Here is a 14,998-nt window from a genome sequence, read left to right as displayed (position 1 = left end):
TGGTCGGGAGTGCTCGGGGCAACGATGCGACAGTGTCGAGCTGGGGGTTTCAGCTCCGAAAGCAGTAATATACATAATTAAACATACGTGACTTATCTGTTGAAAAATTTCAGCGTTTAACACTCCCCAGCTTGTTTTCCATTGCCTCCCCCTGCGGCTGGTATTGGCTCTCCTATACCACCACAAAAGCCAGGGATCCAAGGAGATATATCGTGCGCGTGCTTCACTGCAGATACCAAAGTTGCATTTTCAGTTTTCCCTGTTATTCAGTTTTATTCTTTTACCCTTCTTTATTCTTGGATTAGAATTGTTGGTGGAAGAGAATTATGTTGCACTCCTTTGACTACCAAATATATATTATTATTCCGTGATTCCTATTAAATACATTTGTCCTCAGACTGAGCTGACCAGAATTAAGACCTTTTTTTGCTCCTCTGATTTTATATTCTATCGCATAATTGAGTCCTGACCTATCGGTAATAGGAAATTAAATTCGCGACAAATAGTTATCGACGTCTGCTATATCTACGTGTTTACATTTTATTTTATGATATATTCAATATCGTCGGGTTTTAATTCCAAGCAATTACTGTCGACGTGCTGTCAATGTTTCCAATGAATTTATATTTATTACGTAGTTTGGATTGGGATTTTTCGTATCTGGAATTACAAACAAAATTTTGAAGATTTTATTGATTGGTAAAATCGCATGTCCATTGAAAATCTGTAATTCATAGGTATCGTGAGGCGAGACAATAAAATAGCATTGAGAACTCAGAGAAAGATGAAATTTGATAAACCATACAAATAACTCAGTATTTCCAACTCGTATGTACCCCTCGGTCATATCAGATTCAAGCTCACCTGACAGCCGAATAAAAATGGTCAACAAAAAGCATAAAAAATAATAACGAGTAAAATACACTGGTTGGAATGAAGTGTATGCATTTATTAAAATATAAATCCATGCACGTACTATCACATCGCATGTTCCCGTTGAGGCTGAAAGGTCCGAGAGTCATTCGACGCGGCTATTTTTCCTCATTTCCCCCCGACTGTTAGAGTAAAAATCTAGTATGTATACGTATGCATGTTTTATTTTCAACCTCCTCCGGTTGAGGGTTTTTAACAATGCAGCGAGAAGGCTCTCGCCTATCTCGACTGGTATATTTCAGCGCGATATGAGCTTGTGACAAATAGCGACCGATGCTATGAATATGAAACGCACAACGCGAGGTCCATTCGTCGTGAACCTCGAAAAATAAAAATCAAGTTGCAGTGAGAAATCATACTGATACAAACCCGTACCCGTCCTTCCATCGCGTTAATTCTCCTGAAATTTTCACCATTTTCCTTTTAAAAAATCAATGAGATGCTCACATTCACTTTTAATTACTTCCCTCAAAATAAAAGTGAATTATCGGATTATCGTTTTACAGAGAAAGAATATTCTTTTTTTTTAAACATTTTTTTTTATGATGAAATTTGTAAGAGGCTTTTTTTTCTCTGCCACTGAAAAATGTAATGTCCTAATGTTCAAAAGAGTATGGATTATAGTAAAGTGTTACAGAATTTAAGTATTCATTATTCCAGCAAAAAGCCGTCATTTAATATAAAAATGAAGAGTTCCGGTAAGCCCTCCAAAAAATCTTTTTATTTCGATCGATGGATTCAGTTCGGTCCGAATCTCTTTCTACCCACTCAATAATTCCTTGAGATTTGATTAAACTCAGAGCAACCTCTAAATTCACTCTTGCATAATTAAAATCATCAGAAAAATAAATAAATAAATAACGAACACGTTCCCATTCGAGGGATGATACGCCAAGCGAGATTATCTCGTAACGAATGAACCGTAGAGCAGTGCTCTCGCAGCTGTTGACCGGCATCCATGATTAATACGGCTCAGGAACACAAAAAAAGTGTACAATGATAAAGTGTCCCCCGGGATTTTGAAGTACTGCCACGTTTGCTCAGACGTTTCGTCCTGGGCTGGATTCGACAGGGCTCCGGATTCCCACTCAGACGAAAAAACCCCGGCAATGCAATTCCCGTCAAAGATAATTGTCACCTAGCAATGACAGTGTCAGTTATTGCGTCAAATTTTTCGTCTCCCACATGACTTTTTTTTTTCTTCTTCTCCACCGAGAGCTCTCCCTCCTTGAGCGTCACACGGAAAAATCGAGAATGAGCAGCCGTCACGCGACGCGTGCGAGCGCGTTACGTCTGTTACGTATGTACGTGACCATATTTCCAAGTAAATAGGTGCTCTGTACGTGTAGTATACAGATAGATATATCACCCATGAACGACATTGGCTCGTGGCGTAGCCAACTGTCATTCATGGTATTCAACGATCACTCAAGTATTTTTCACGTTATTTCAATAGCCTCTCCTCGCCGGACTCGCTTTCCACTTTTTCGACACCCTGGAAACACATTTTTCACGCCAACACGACGCAGATGAGGGCTTGACGTCGTGACCTAGTGGATTCCACAAGGAGGTGCGTAGCTGGAAACTTGATATTTTACGGGTACTCCGTGCACATGATGTGCATGTTTAGGCGGACAAGACGTAGAGTCCTATCACTTGATCTGTATGGAAATGTTACTGGAGTTCTGACCGTTCACTGTTCCGCGTACAACCTTCCCAGAGATACAAGCTATCAGCTGAGGTGCTGTCTGTGTTGCCAGCTATTTCGTTAATTCACCCGCTTTCTCCAGAAATTCCATCTGCGAATCCGGGACGCTATGAAATTCAACGAATTTTTAGGTGAAAACGGTGACATTAAGTGTGATACATTGAGTTTTAAATTTGCAAATGGCGAACTTGCGGGGTAATGAGAATTTGGGAATTTGGGAATTGGGGAGGGTCCATTTGCCGTACGGACACCTTTTACAGAGCGAGTATGAGTTGCATTTGGCCATTACTGTTCTGTCGATCTTTGATATTTCTGTTTGGAAAGCCCGTGGAGTGCCTCAATGAGAGCACCAGTGGCAAGCACATCCAGTTAGTACTATTTCCCGCTGAAGCGAGGGCAAAAAGCCACTGGGATAGTCAGGACGACGGTCAGAGAGTTCTAGGGTACACGTTTAATTAATGTTGAATCCCATAAGCTGATAATAGTCCAGGTAACATCGAGGTTCTGGACGGAAAAAAACTGGCTAAAAGCCCCCGGAGTTACCCAGTTGGCAAGCAAGAATACACTCATGGTCAAGGGATGCAGCCGAGGGAATGAAAGGAAAAAGTACAATGGGTTTATGGGGAGTGGAATGTAAAAAAAAATCCAGAGGTCTTTACTGGATTTGTGCTGCGCCTCAACTGGGACCCTAATTTGGTAATGCGAATAAACGCTGATACTACTTTTTCCTTACGGCGGTTTTATTATAACTTACGCCGCCACAACTATATACCATTTGCATACAGGTATTTACACTCATCTGCGAGGTATGCAGAGCCTTCTCTGCATATTGAGTCAAGGCTGTTTGGGGCTGCATGCGTCGACGGAGAGAATCCGTGGATATAATATGCAGGGGGTGTTACGGCTGCTTGTTTAAGTACAGTTTGTAATTATGAAATAACTCTGGACCTTTCTACGACCCTATTATCGCAGTCCTTCGTGCTCCAATCGTGAATGCGCGACACATTTTTCCGGACTGACGACCTTATCATGTCGAGATGATACTGACGCAGGTCAACGCATCTCAATTGTCCTAATAATTATTTTCTCAAATAGAAATTGAAGTTTATTCTGGGAATTGGAAATTGCCCGAATAAAGTCAGACTATCATACAATCATTCTATTTGATCGTTCGACTATCAAATTGAATGAGAATAATTTCTCATTCGTAATTCAATGAGCAATTCTCAATTGAACCAACTTTTGCTGTGTCTCCCACCCACAATCCCCATCACGTATCCCCCTGTCCATCAACATATCCATCAGCATGCAAAACACCCACCAGATACCTCGATCATTTAACTCATCGCTATCAGCATGAATATTGTTTGACGCAATGTTAAAAGCCAGGTTTTATCATCTGGCTTTTCAATTGATATGCATTGCCATGGATAATCTTGAAATAGCGACACCGACGGCAACAATCCCCAGAATTATAAATCCAATGGAGAATCGCTATTAAGGCAGTGGAATTGGATGAGTGAATCAGCCTCGACATGCCAGCGAATTGGCACCCCTCACCCCTCCGGTTTGTTTGCGTGTTTGCACGAGTCTGCGCTTAACTCGGTTGAATCCACTGATCGCATCACGGTTTATCCTCGGCTTGTCATTGGAACATTCACAGCAAACATCAATACAAACCCGTCTTGATATGATTTTTCTAGTGGCAATGAGTGGAGCAATCTAATTTATGGGTACCCTCGAGATGAATCATTAACCCGCGTGCCTTATCATCATTCGTCCCCCACCGATGAATCTTGGAAATATTTCAACCTCCCCTCGGTTCACTCGTGTAGATTTGTCTGTTTGTTGTCGAGATTTTTCTCCTTCCCCTATCGCACACACGACAGGAAACTCTCGTTAAGGAGAAGATTAGTACTCGTGCTGTTACTGTGTCGTCACGGCACGTTGAAACAACGACACAATATTTGCTTTGCAAATAATCCAACCTGGTTTCCTAGTGTTTCCCCGACTTGACGGCATATCGCTTTGCCCATCCTCAGCCCTCGCATCCATGTGAAATACATGCATTCAATTGTTTACATAAGATGTATATATTTACAGATGAATACTCACGTATGCGCTAGAGTGACGAGCACACGCGATTCTTGAGGGCAATGCTGAAGCAATGCTGAAGCAATGCTGAAGCAATGCTGAAGTAACACCGGATGCAAATCACAACTCTTGGAAGAGAGAAAAAAATAATAATTAATTTTTAATGCAGACTAATTAAACCGGTACACGCGCTGCAGAAACATTATTTTCATTGGAGACAAATGAATTTAATAAACTGTACCGGTGGGTAAGAGAAATAGAGCAAGAGAGTACTGCGTGTGTGGGTCACGTGTTACGGGCGGCATATGGAAGCGACGGTGTAGTCGCGCAGTTCAACTAGAGAACAACCCAGTGTGCTGTAATGTATTTATGGGAGTGCATAAACTTTCAATTTTAGTAATGGCTAATCTGCCTAGAGTTTTAAAAAATCCCTATCTCTGCATAATTGGGTCGTTTGCTTTGAGAATATTTAATGAAGCATTTTGGAATTATTTATCCCGCGGTGCGAGCTCGCAATCAAAATAAACATTGAATTGATAATGGATTATTTTCATCAGCCATGGAGTTCCAATCGGCCGACACATTCAATTCGAATGACTCATGCATTAATCAAAATAATTCATTTTGACAATCGTTTTGAACCGCAGCGAATACACTCGCACCAGTGCACCAACGATTCGTCTGAAAAATAAACCCAAGACATTGAGCAAACGAACACCACTGTTTGATAGACTCCATCCAATCGATAATCCGTAAACATTCCTAATTTGATTGTACCTCTGGAATTTGCATCCTGCGTTTAATGGTTAGGATCTAGTGTAGTGTGCCTTAATATATTTGCCGGGGGGATGAAATGTGTGTGCATGTTTGTATACTCGACTGGCGTTGAAAACCCGGGGATAAAATGATAGCAGCGCTGGACAAAGTGCAAGCGCGGTTTGAACAGGCTGAATCGAATCGGTGAGGTTGGCTGTGGCTTGTTGCAGTAAAATTCCACGATGCAACCACCGCGCCACGAAATGCGGGAAACCGAGGGGACCAACCCTCCGTCACTGCTCACCCTCTCTTCTCCATGTGTATTCCAACTTTTCGTGAATCGTGAACGCAAAATCTGTCCCACGGTCCCAATCCACTATCCATTTGCATATCCGCTGTTGGTTTATACTTTTTCGATATCGGAGACTCGTGGATGTAACGACACTACCCACGTCACTACTCCCTCGTACCCTGATTTAAGGACCAGATCGACCAAATGACTGCTCGTAACGGCCCATACTACCATCTCACACAAATACGAGCACACGCACACCCACACTCATCGTTGACACATCCTCTTTTTTTCTCCACGTGCTTTTTTTTTTGTTTAGTTATAAAAAAAGGCTGTGTGTACTTAATCGCTCGACGAGTGCGAATGTTGATCAACTTGTTCCATCAGGACAGCTGTCAAGCGTTTTTGGCTCAAGTTGAATTTTTTTAAGAATTCTTTTTTCGTTTCAATGTTTTTCAAGTATTCATTTTTATCTGCGAGGCCGGTATGTGAAGTGGACGATTCATCGAGGAAAACATTTGACTTTGGAAAGAATTCACTTCCACCACCCAAAAATTCTAGATCTATTCCTTGCGGTCGCGGCAGAGGGTGATTTTTTTTTCGAAATTCTTATATTTTTTCTGTTCTTGAATATTTTGGTATAATTTTTCGTGATGGATATGAGTGGAATGGAGTATTGGTTAATTAAAAGACTCGATAAAATTGAATTATTGGCATCGAGGCTGCGGCGCGCCTCGTACGATAGTGGAAAACTCGGGGAGATTATTATAATCCCTGTCTGTTGTGTGACGACTAATTATGAAGGGAGAATGTAAATTGGGCTGTTATATATTTATTATTTCGATAGAAAATGCGGCATGTTTACGGTTGACCTATTTCGCCGGTTGAAACGAGTAATTGTACTTTTGTTTTATTCTCAGTGGATGGAAGAATGGAAAATTTCTGGAAAACCACGGGGTAAAAAAGCCCACAGTGAACCCCACCGGTAATTGAATCAATCTAGGCAGCTCCATTATTCCCTTGTTGTTCCCCTCCACTCTACACATTTTTTGTAGGACTGTTATACTGCGATGTCCTCCGGCGACTATCATTCATGTGTATTGCGATTGGATCAGTGGAAAGAACTCCGTTGAATAATGAAATTTTTACAGAGAGCGAAAGAGCACAAATATAATTCCAGTGATTACACGAATTTTCCCCTAGCAGAAGATCGATAAATATTTCAATATGATTCGTTTGATGGCACACGTGCATATATTTACCAATCGATTCAATGAAAGTGGAGCAGCATTGTAACATTTATTTGAAAATCTGGAAAAAACAAAGGGCCATGGTGAAGTGGTTGATAGAATACGGTAGTCCCTTTGTTGGAGGAAAAACCGACCCTTAACGCTTCTGTAATTTTCCATTTCACTCATCGTAACAGTTTGTATGATCAAAGTGTACGGTGGCTAAGCAACGGCCTTTTATCTCTTTCATCGCCATGATTTTTTATTGTAATAACCTCTTTTTTTTTATTCCTCGTATTTTCACATACAGCGGGAAAAAGTCGTTGGATTGAGAATGTGGTTCTTGGGAGTGAGACGGGGCTGGTGGACAAATGGGAAAAGTACTCCAGGATAAAACATGCTTGATGCGAGTCGTAAAGCCCGTGAAATTCGATGCAAGCGTCAAGCTATGAATCCAGTGGTACCTTATTGGCGTTGTACATTTGAGGTAGAGGTTTAAACGCGACTAAATTGTCGCACTAATCTTAGGACACCGTAATAATTGAGTCCCATGAAATGTCATGCCTTTTCGCTCCACTATGCCCTATTCAAAAAGCTTAATCCTGCCCTATTATTATTCCCCCCGGGGAAAGCATCTTCAACGCCAATCTGTTTGAAATATGACATGTACATCCCGTACGACAGATTCATTGGGTAGTTAACGAATGCCATAAAGCCACGTATAACGGCGAAATCGGCGAGACATGCACCCTAGGCCAACTACTCCAAGGATTCTCACCAGAGGGGGGTTTGTGTGGGGTCTAGTCGTTTTCACGGTTGTGAGGCACGTGCGCGAGTGTCTGTACTCATACCATATACCTGTACATAAAGGAGCCACAAAAGAGGGGTCAGCTTATTCACGCTACCTGAGTTATCACACACCAGGGAATGACTGGTGTGTGCGGTGGTGCTCGCCCTCCAAATCGTTTCACCGCCCCAGGGCAACTCCTACTCTCCTCCTGACTTGTTATTTTCATGAAACGATACCGTGAACTCGAGAGCCACTGCCAACTCTCTTCAGGGAGTTACCGAGAAAGCGGGTAATGCTCGGTCACTGGGTAATCGAGAAGGCTGCTTGGGAAATTGAGGTGAGGGTTTGTCCAGACGTAGTATCACTAAACGGAAGACAACACCGACTGAATGAAAAAAATTGGAGAACAATTGGGCCATAGCAGAGGTAACCGGTGAATTTATGGAGGTGAAAAGAATTATTCTCCTGAGCAGATCATTCTCTACTTTTCTCTCTGCTAATATCACATCAACGAATGACACTGACGTGTTGAAAAATTAATCTCTTTTCCATTGCACTACTGTACTCATGAATACCATGAATAGTATGAAAATAGGAGGACCTGGAGTGGAGGGGGGGGAAAGAAGCACGACTACTCGCAAAAGCGCACGACTGCATTAAGTTGATTAAAGCTTTGGATCCTTCAGTCGGTGCATACGACCCAGCACCGGATTCTAGATGGAGTGATTCTCTTGCTGGGGGGTTGATGAAAATATAATGAATACGCAGGAGTGAATGACGAGGCAAAAAAATACATGGAAAATATGAAAATCAAATAATTTTATTCGCCTATTTTGCAACAATTCTTTTTCTCAAATTCTCTTTTGAATGTTACTCGCCTAATCCGAGTTAAATTTCAATCTTCAACCTCTCATAGTTTTTCACCTTCGTGCCCGGTTTATTCACATTTGTTTTTTGTAGAGCAGTGCAAATATACGGAGCATGAAGAAGTCGGGGGTGAGGAGAGGGAGAGCAGGCTTTTAGCCTTTCTGCCCAGGGTAGTTCATCTGACATGTACGGTATGGTCGCATTAATTTCATATTCTCTCGGAAATCGAGCATTTCACCCCGGGATAACACAGCGAGAATAGTGAGAGAAGCTAAAGCCGCCAATGGCCCAGGGGCATCACTGGTGCGGATGGTATGATATGTTGAAAATCTACGGCTTCATATCGGGCATCAAATGGTTATGCCCAGGAGAATATTCATCTCGCGTTTCACTTTATTCACGAGATGGTGATGGAAAAAAAATGGGAAAATTGGAAACTTACAATTGCGCAAACCACCAATTATGGAACTCCTATGACAAATGATTTGCTATTTTATTGACGGGTGAATTAAATTCCCGTAAAATGTTCACGATTTCCGGAATTTCAAATACCCAATTTTACGAAAAAATGAGGAGAGATTATTAATTTAAAAAAATTATTTATAAATCAAAGACTGAGGTCTGGAGCCTTGCATCTTGATGCAGATTGTCCCGTATTTTTAGAGATTGTGAAAAATTAGCCGATATTGATATCGTAGGTGAATCACGAACAACAGATCCTGGGATTACTTACCCTGCACCTTCGCCCCTGAAGCCGAACAATGAACGATATCCAGACAAGATTGCGGTGAGCCACGGTGGATAATGGTCCACCAGGTCTCAATATCGGCTGAAACGGTGTCTATTTAGCACTAGGAGTCCATCCCTCTGTCGAACTGACAGGCGATCTCAAAGTGACACGCTGTTGGCAGGTCAGCCTCGATCGGTGAGGGGTTGAGGCGAAGAGGGGGATTTATGCATGGTACAATACAAACTCCTCTCCGACGAGCCCCTTGACCAGGTCCCGCAGTGGGGTATGGTGGTTTACCGATTCGCCGCTTCGCCGCAAATGCCATCGGCAGCCTCCACCACACCGTGACCAACACCATTACAAGCACCACCGATGGTTCTCGGTCGAGAGGCGAACATCGGGCCACTGGGAGGGTGGACGGAGAGAACTGGGTGGAAAACAGAGCGGTTTCGTCGTACAACGCTTCGACAAAGAGAATGCACGATCCACTAGTTTTCGCTCTCTATCCCATTTCTCGGTCCGGCTGTCTCTCAGTCTATGTCATTGTTGTTATTGCTGGTGTACTGCCATAACAGACCAACCCAGTGAATGCAAAAGTGTTCAATGACCCAGCAAGCCAAATGCATGTACGTCAGTTGTACTGTTTAAACCTTAAATCTTTACTGCATGTGGAGATTTGGCTAGGTGTTGGCTTGCACTCAATCTCTTGGGTATTGCACACAAACTATCTTATTTATGCCAGTGATTGTTGATTCACGGCGCACTGTATCACCTGTGGTATGTCCTCACGTGTGTAGGTGTGGTGGTGAACAACAAGGGAATCGTGTGCCCTTCACAGGATTCCGTTGATGGTGCGTGTAAACAGTCAAGATGATGGTTCACTGATGGCTTAATGCAATAGCCCAGTCCATCGGCAAACGGAATACGATAGTGGAGCTGGTTGAGAAGATATGTCCTTTGTGTCGTGAAACCCTGTAAATGCCGGTACGATTATATCAGGCATCATTCATTATTCAGGAGAATCTCGCATACACCATTCCCTCACACTTGGTGACGAACTTCCGAATGGGGGATCAACAGCACTGCTTTTTCGTTTCATGAATACATTTGAGTTTCCAGAAATGGTGGAAATACTCGACGAGTGACCGGGCAGCGATCATCTCATTATTTACAGGTAGATGTTCATTTTGAAGTATGTACACATCGATTTTCTTCAATGTGACTATGGAAAACAGCTGGGAGAATGAAAGAAACCTCGGGTACAGCAGTTACTGACTAGTAACCCAGGTGTGCACTACCAGAGTTTACAGCTGGTATCCAATGGTGTTGTTGGAAAAACTTGGGTATTCAGGATTCTCTGTGAGACAAACAATTTAGTGAGCTTACATGGAGGAAACTGCTCCTCAGGTTTCTTATTTTTTTTTACATCTTGCTGTAACCGAGAACAAACAGATGTGATTTATTGTCGGACTCATCGTTTGGAGAGAAATGTATTGGAAATGGAAGAATATGTGAATCTTGAATACCGTGGATTAAATTTGAGTCAGAATACGACGAGGATATCCAGGAGATTTGGTATTATGACCTTTGAAATTTAATTCCGCAATTTCCAGTGAAAGGATGTGAATTTTTGGAACAACTCAATTTTCTTAACTTAACTTACATTACATGAATTTTTTGAATCCTTCGCCTATTCAAAACCGAAATTTATTTTGAAATTACCAATAATAACTGATCGACAAGAATTGACGTAGCTAAATTGAAAAAAAAATCCTCATAATGATTTGTTTCTCCTTTATTTCTCCAAAAGAGAAATAGCCTCCTTTGTCGGCTGATGACTCATTAGTGATGGAGAATGAACGTGGCAACTGACTGTTATGTCTTTCGTGTCGGATAATGACGCTGACGTGACACATAACTTCAGAAATTGAATTAACCCCAATCATAGCTTTATCTGCTATCGCACTACCCATTCAGGCTAATCGAGAGGGAGTGCAAGAGATTAGGAAAATTTTTGACAGAAATTGACTTCACGTCATTCTGTTGCATAAATAGAGAGAAAATAATCGTCATTTTCTCATTATTCAACCGTCAGGAGTTGTTTTAGATTCTTTATGCAATTATTCGAAATATAGCTGTGTATAATGTAATCTCATTGACCTGCTTGTGGGCAGGGGTGAGTAGATGAGTAGATAAAGGCGAAGTGAAATATATGAGCAGATGAAGTTGAACATATTCATTCAGGAAATGCCAGAATGCTTTTAGTTTTGCATTTGTTGGTACTCTTGGACGATGTAGGTTGGGAGAAAAAGCGGCGACGGTGGGGATGGAACAGCAGAGTAACAACCAAATATACGAAGGCTCGTCGAGTCACCCCGGGAGTTGGCTACCGGTGGAGAAGAGAGCCCGAGGATCGGGTCCCATGTGCCTGTCACGGTTTTACAAGTCCATAAAAAGAGGAATTTCGGGCTGAGTTAAATATTGCCTCCGCCATGTACTGAATTTTAAGCGTCGTGGCGCGGCTAGCCGCGGCTGTATTTCTCGCGGTCAGATGCCCTAGCCTGCCACGATATGTGCTCACCCTTCGGACTTCATACTGTGAGAATCAATATTTAATTTACCAATAGAATTTTCCTGGAATCGAAAAATGGAGGAGTCCAGGGGATACGTGAGATGTTGATCGAAGAGGTATTGAAGATATTCTTCAGAATCTTGAGGTCGTTTTCGGACGATTTTTTGGTTCTACTTGTGGTTTATGGTCTTGTGGATGACCACGAGCTTTCGCGTGGTAAATTTTTCAAAATTCTATCTTCCGCGATGTTTGCCAACGGGTGAAATGGTCTTTCGAATTTTATTCAGTTCAATCTTTCAAAATGCGCTTCATGCGCTCTAAAAATGGTGTAAAAAGGTCATGAATAGTTCCATGGGGGAAGAAGAATGTTTCCAGTTTCATTCTCTCTCGCACCCTTTTATTTGTTGTCATAAAACGAGATGCTAGACTGCGTAAAAAAAAGAATGCCTCTTCAATTAGGAAGTGAAGGTATTGTCCGTGAAATTCAGAATTTCCATCCAATTGAAAAGAAAACAGTCAGCAATCTCCGTAATATGGTGGGAGTCAATTCCATCAAAGCTCTCGAATGAGGAGTGTCATTTTAACGGATATCCAAAAATACGAGAAAAACCCTCGCTATTTTTGAACAAAAATTAATTCAAATTCAAATTTAATTCCCCAATTAATTTAGGACTATGTTACAAGACAATTCCAAATCCTGCATCCCCAGTTAAATTTACAGTTTCTATGATCTTCCCTTTGAATAATTCCTTTTCACGAACGAAATTTCCAGAAGTAATTTCTAGAAGCAATCGAACAATTTTTTCAATAAAATTCAAAGATGCGTAACGGAGACCGGAATAAAAAAAATCTTACAATACATCAGACGACTTTAATCGTTTTACCCCTGTACCAAGGAAATAATAGCCTCCATCTCGTTTTTCGAGTCCTCGAGTTGCACTAAAAGCAAGAAACCAGACAACGTCATCCACGGAAAACAGTCTCGAGTGTTTCCGAATAAAACGACCGGAAAAGAGTGAGCTGAAAATGGCAGTAGAAAAAGCCGCTAGAAGTACACACGTAAATGTAATACTGGGAAAGGTGAGTTAGCCTCACTTGAAGTTTGGGCGCATGTATATGTATTCAGTTGAAGTGGATGACACCAGGGAGACTCGAGAGAGAACCAAGCGCATGTATCCTCAGAATCGTGATGCTCTGCTTGTGTCTGCGTGCCTTTATGTATCGAGTGGACTTCACTACCAACGGGGAATATAACCCACTACCATTCCTACGAATTGCAATGGAAACAACGTGGTTGCGTAAGATCCTGTTGAACGTTTACTATCCACCGGGAATTGGACGAATTTTCCCTCCCAACTCGCCATTGTCCTCCGGAGATTTGCAAGTTTCAAAGCTACTCAATTTTTTATCACAAATCATGATTATCAGTGGCACTTTAGTACCTCTGTACTTCTGAATACATTATTTTATACATTTTCTACCATTGTATTAATGAGGTAAAAGTGCTTTATGAATTTTTATATTGAAAGCCCCGATTTTTTCAAATTTTTAAGATACCTGAGAAATTTCCTGACCGTTTTTAGTTGCAACTCAATTCAAACTCATGTCATTGAAAATCCTAATGACTTTGCGGGTGAATTTAAAACGTGCAGATTTTCCGGTTATTCCAGCTCCGAATTTTAATATTGAATCGTCAAAAAAGGAAATTAATTTGAATAATCCGTGAATGTGAAGTGGATTAATTGATTATGTAAATCATCGGGATAATAACGGAAACGGTTATTTATTTGGAATCGATACGCTTCAATTGGAGCACGGAAACAGCAGATAAATTCGCTGGATTCAATATTTCTCACGCTCCAGACACTGTCACTATCTATAACGGTGCCATAAAACGTGGCATGAAGGAGTGTCATACGCACGTCGTAATACTTACTGCTTGTGTCCTGCTTTGGCTGGTTTCCCGGTGATGTTGCCCAGTTGACTTTCATTTCCTGCAACACAATAAAAAGGCGAGGATCTTTAGACACTAGTGAAAATAGAGGATTTCCTTGTTGAAGAAAAAAATGAGAATTTCACGGTTAGTTTGGTACGCGGAGCGAAATTCAGGAGCAAAGTGGTAAAAGGAGATGAGTGCTTTTGTTCCGGAATTCTTAGAATTATTATCACCACTTGTAAATTGATATTTCAATTTCCCTCAGAAATACTTTTTTCTGATATTATCATCGCCAACTTGTCATTTTTGTTGGAATTAAGTTACAGGCTTTCATTACAAATAATTAAATAGTGAAAGAAATAATAATCAAGTCTTTTTGAAAATCTGAGGAAAAACGGAGAACGTCTGCGATCTTGACTTGCCCGAGACAGAAGACGAAAGCAGATGGTAAGGCGATTATGAAGCCACCTTAATCTTTCCTAAAGTTCGTGACTTCCTGCATGGGGATTTTCTGCCATATCCTACAAGTATTTTCCCCGAGGTAAAGACGTATGTGTGCGCGTCAACGCGGAGGAAAAAGTTGGGCAAAAATTGCCACAAAAATGGCGTAAAAATAAATCACAAGTAAACTATTTGGATATCCTTAAAATGAATTGTTTAACTTTTGACATTTTCCTTGATTCGTCTCGAATTCACGTGTGTGTATTGGTGTGAATGTACAAGTGCCAAAGTAATTTGAACGGAGAATGAATTAAATCGAAATTTCTTTCAGTATTTTTTCATGTTTCACATATTTGGTTATCTCAAGTGCATTTACTTAGCAGAGTCAATTTTTTTCCAGCAAGTTGTTTGCAGCCCGTATGAGAGGAGAAACCGCAGAAAACTGGGCGAGAAAAAGCAGTAGGTGAACTGGTGAGCTACAATAATCGAGTTAGCATGATGGAAAAATGTTGTACCACTGTGATAATTGAAATCTTCTACCCCATGGCCCAGTGAAAGGTTGTTACAACGAAAATTTTGTGGTGGTAAATTCGTACACGAAGGAGAAAAGTTGAAAAGAAGCATGGACATAGAAAACCGAAGAAATGGCG

At 41.3% G+C, this 14,998-nt stretch overlaps 1 protein-coding gene across 4 annotated transcripts in view; it reads right to left on the bottom strand.

Annotated features, from left to right (window-relative positions):
* LOC105262860 (nucleolysin TIAR) overlaps window positions 1–14,998 on the bottom strand; it is a 268,436-nt gene that overhangs the window by 109,385 nt on the left and 144,053 nt on the right. For all 4 annotated transcript variants that reach the window (XM_011298744.1, XM_011298708.1, XM_011298699.1 and 1 more), the window contains one exon: window positions 13,908–13,965. In XM_011298744.1, the coding sequence (XP_011297046.1) occupies window positions 13,908–13,962 (55 nt within the window). In that variant the 5' untranslated portion in view covers window positions 13,963–13,965. The remainder of the gene's footprint in view (window positions 1–13,907; window positions 13,966–14,998) is intronic.

This window comes from Fopius arisanus, unplaced genomic scaffold, assembly GCF_000806365.1.
Source record: "Fopius arisanus strain USDA-PBARC FA_bdor unplaced genomic scaffold, ASM80636v1 scaffold00001, whole genome shotgun sequence".
Lineage (NCBI taxonomy): Eukaryota > Metazoa > Arthropoda > Insecta > Hymenoptera > Braconidae > Fopius > Fopius arisanus.
This window is presented reverse-complemented; position numbering and strand designations above follow the sequence as displayed.